The sequence below is a fragment of the Manacus vitellinus genome, unplaced genomic scaffold (genome assembly GCF_001715985.3).
Source record: "Manacus vitellinus isolate BGI_N305 unplaced genomic scaffold, ASM171598v3 ctg7180002428236_pilon, whole genome shotgun sequence".
Classification (NCBI taxonomy): domain Eukaryota; kingdom Metazoa; phylum Chordata; class Aves; order Passeriformes; family Pipridae; genus Manacus; species Manacus vitellinus.
The window spans coordinates 27,276-31,496 of record NW_021937704.1 but is presented as its reverse complement, the minus strand read 5'-3'; the positions used below and the strand labels follow the sequence as shown (position 1 = coordinate 31,496).

Sequence of the window (4,221 nt, the reverse complement as noted above, 5' to 3'; positions counted from 1 at the left end):
AAAAATAGAAAACACAGGTACAATTATTCTAAGGACAGACTAAGCTTCTGCTCTGCAGCCTTCTGAATCATGGGTGTACAGAGGGAACTTTTCTATTCAAGATGTGTTACAACTGACATTCCTTGTGTGTCTGAGAGCTCTACCAAAAAACTTATATGTCACACCACAGCAGAGTAAAACAGACTCCTTGACAATGAATTTGGTGACATTTGACACATTGATTTCTTTTAGAAATTGAGTGGCTTTTTCACAGAGGTCTGTCTTAACTGTTCCCTGTCCTTTCCTTTTTTCGATAGGACCTATGTTAAGAAATAACAAATGTCCAACAGCAGCTCCCTCACCCAGTTCCTCCTCCTGGCATTCTCAGACAGGCGGGAGCTGCAGCTCCTGCACTTCTGGCTCTTCCTGGCCATCTCCCTGGCTGCCCTCCTGGCCAACGGCCTCATCCTCAGCGCCGCAGCCTGTGACCACCACCTGCACACCCCCATGGGCTTCTTCCTGCTCAACCTCTCCCTCACAGACCTGGGCTGCATCTGCACCACTGTCCCCAAAGCCATGCACAATTCCCTCTGGGACACCACAACCATCTCCTACAAGGGATGTGCTGCACAGCTCTTTTTCTTTTATTTCTTCATCTCAGCAGAGTATTTCCTCCTCACCATCATGTGCTACGACCGCTACGTTGCCATCTGCAAACCCCTGCACTACGGGACCCTCCTGGGCAGCAGAACTTGTGCTCACATGGCAGCAGCTGCCTGGGCTGCTGGGTTTCTGCATACTCTGCTGCACACAGCCAATACATTTTCCCTGCCCCTGTGCCAGGGCAATGCCCTGGGCCAGTTCTTCTGTGAAATCCCTGCCATCCACAAGCTCTCCTGCTCACACTCAGGCTACCTCAGGGAAATTGGGCTCATTGTGTTTAGTGTCTGTTTAGAGTTCAGTTGTTTCATTTTCATTGTTTTCTCCTATGTGCAGATCTTCAGGGCTGTGCTGAGGATCCCCTGTGAGCAGGGACGGCACAAAGCCTTTTCCATGTGCCTCCCTCACCTGGCTGTGGTCTCCCTGTTTGTTAGCACTGGCATATTTTCTGACCTGAAGCCCCCCTCCATCTCCTCCCCATCCCCGGACCTGGTGGTGGCAGTTCTGTACTCAGTGGTGCCTCCAGCACTGAACCCCCTCATTTACAGCCTCAGGAACCAGGAGCTCAAGGATGCTGTGAGAAAAATGATGACTGGATGCTCTTCAAGAGCAATAACCTGCCTCTTTTCTTCTGCACAACACTCATTGTGTAACCATTTACTGGCCCAGCCTGCTTTCTAAATCTTTTGAGAGTGGTGGTGGGGGCCGTTTCCTACATTTTTCCTCGTTAAATGTTGTTAACACAGAAATTTATTCTTCTTCTCATACCTAATTGACTCTCTAACTCTTTGTTTTGACCCACGATTGTGTACATGAGGGATCATTCTCTGTGTACATTTAAAGAAAATAAAAGTTTCTGCAGCAATTTCTTTGTCAAACATCTTGCCTTTGTTATTCTGTACATGAGGAATCACAATCTCTGAGTAGAATAAAGGACTTGAATTCTTTTTTCCAGATTCTCCCTCCAAGAACTTCCCTGAAGCTGGAGGGCAGTGCCTGTGTGCAGAGGAGGAGGGGTAAAGAGTCCTGGTACAGGAGCACTGCCAGGGAGCAGCAGCTCTTGGCCTTTTCAGAGATGCTCTTTTTCCACTGCCTCCCTCTCCTTTCTGCTCCTTGCCCAAGGCCTGAGTGCTCTGACAGCTCAGTCACTGCTGTGTGTCAGTCCTGTGACCATGGGCTGTGACTCCTCTCTGTGCCCCAGGAGCTGCTGTGCCCTTCAGAGGGGCTGGGGCTGTGGGGGGAGTGCCCAGAGCTCTGCAGCACCCTGGGCTGGGCACTGCTGTGGGGCCAGACCAGACTGGGCTGCTCCACCCGTTGACCTCTATAATGAAATCATATCTAATTTTCTCCTACAGAACCATGAGAATATGTGTTGTGTCCTGAGCACTAGACTGGACCTGTGGGATAATAGAAGAGGTTTTGGAGTCAGGGATATTGAGAAGGCTGGGCAGTGTCACTGGGAGACCTCTCCCAAACCCTTGGAAAGGCCAGAGCCATCCCAGAGCTTTCTTGGGGCCTTGGCAAAGGCAGACATGGAACCAGTCTGCAAACAGGGCAGCAAGGAGGGTTGGCAGAGTTCCACACTGCTCAGGCTCAGCAGGGAAGGGGATAGGGCAAGTCTTCCTGCAGCCATTGCCAGGCATGGGAAGGACAAGGCAGGGATTGCAGAACCCTGTGGGAGGGAAAAGAAGGGGATGTTCTGTGCCCAGACTGTTTCAAGGCTCTTGACATTGTCTCCTGTGGTCTCCTTAGAGCCAGACTGGTGAGAGCTGGACTGGACAAGTGAAACATGTAATGGGTGGGAAGTTGAATGACTGATGAGGGTCAAAAGTCATGGCACAAATTCCTCTTGGCAGCAACTCCCAGGTGACATCCATCAGGGACCAGCCCTTGACCATTCCTATGGAACACCTTTATTATGTCTCTGGGTGATGGGATGAAATGCACTTTCCACTCCTTTGTGGATGATGCCAAGTTGCAGTGAGTCTGTGAGAAACCTCGTCTAGTTAATGGTGACTTGGACAAAAAATGTGGTCAAGATGAGTGAGTTGGAGAAACTTGTCCTGCCATCAGGTGCCCAGCAAGGGCCAAGACAATGAAGAAAAAACTCATGGGTCAGAGGAAAGGAAAATCAAAAGGAGGGAAAAAGACCAAACCCAACCAAACCAAACCCAAACAAACACAGAATAAGAGAATATGTTGAGGTGGAAGGGACCCACAAGGATCATCCAGTCCAACCCAACTCTTCCATTGCCATCTGCCCCCACCCCAGCAGGCTCTGGAGCAAAGCACAGCTGAGGTCCAGCCCAGCTCTGCTCTGACACAAAGAACCTGCAGTCAGGGACAGGAAGAGGACAAAGTCTTGTTTGACCAACCTGAGGAATAATGGGATCAATGACCTCCTGTATTCCTGGGCACTTCAATGACCCTGTGGATCAGGTTTGGTAGCAGGGAGGGGGCTGCAGGTTTCCCTTAGGGAAGAGGAGATCAAGAGTTGACTCTGTGTCAGAGAGAGCCAGTTTCAGGTGGCTCCAAAATGGACCAGCCAGTGCCCAAAGCTGAGCCAAAAAGCAATTCCAGAGGCACCTCTGTAATCACCCTTTGGAGAAAGGATAAAATCCAGGGTGCTGTAACCCAGAGAGGAGTGAGAGAAATGGGGGAGAAACAACCCTGCAGGCACCAAGGGGAGTGGAGAAGAAGGAGGCGTGAGAGAGAGCCTTGGTGGGCACCTGGCAGCCAAAAGCCAACCCCCAGCCCTGAGAGCCACAGCTGAGCCCAGCACAAAAGCTCCTTTAGGTCTGGAGGTTCTTTGCAGCAGCTTTTTAGCAGAGCTACCAGCTGGGCCATCAAAGGGGATGCTCAGCTGGGTCTGAAACCTGGGTGATCCTTGTCAGCCTTGGCTCTGTAGGAATGAACTACAGAATCCTAAATAGTTTGAATCAGATGGGACCTTTATAGGACATCTAGTCCAATCCCCCCACAATGAAAGTGTTCACGTTCAACTAGATCAGGTTGCTCACAGCCCTTTCTAACCTGGCCTTGAATGTTTCCAAGGGTGGGGCATCTATGACCTCTCTGGGCAACCTGCACCAGTGTTTCACCACCCTCAGTGCAAAAATATTCTTCCTTATATCTAGTTCTAGTTCCAATCTGCTCTTTTTTAGTTGAAAACCATTATCACTTGTCTTACTACAACTAAGTCTGTGCCCATCCTTCTTATAGGTATGATCTCAGGAGCTCCTGACAAGCCTTGACCAAACCAGCTGAGCAATGAAGAGGCCCTGGACTGGACCAGGGTGTGGTGAAGTGTCCCTGGACTGGACCAGGTGCTCCTGGATCATAAAGGTGGGAACAATCTGGAGTGGAACAGTTGGGGAACACAGGATAATCAGTCATCCCATGAAAGCCTTGGAAAATTTCCTGCCTGAATCATAACCCAAATGGAACAGTTTGGATACAATTCCCAAATAGTTTGGAAACTCCAGTCATTCCTGACACCAGGATGGAAATTCAGCAGATCACTAAAGCCAGTCCCCTTGGGAGCCCACAACCAGCGGGGTTGAGGGAGGCCCTGGCAGCTCC

The 4,221-nt window shown here is 50.2% G+C and overlaps 1 protein-coding gene across 1 annotated transcript; it reads left to right on the top strand.

Annotated features, from left to right (window-relative positions):
• Nucleotides 1-318: 318 nt before the first annotated feature.
• Nucleotides 319-1,411, top strand: LOC115307708 (olfactory receptor 14A16-like). The gene is made up of 2 exons (XM_029962248.1): nucleotides 319-1,229; nucleotides 1,345-1,411. Exons 1-2 carry the CDS (start codon nucleotides 319-321, stop codon nucleotides 1,409-1,411), a joined length of 978 nt encoding a protein of 325 aa, XP_029818108.1.
• The last annotated feature ends 2,810 nt before the right edge of the window (nucleotides 1,412-4,221 follow it).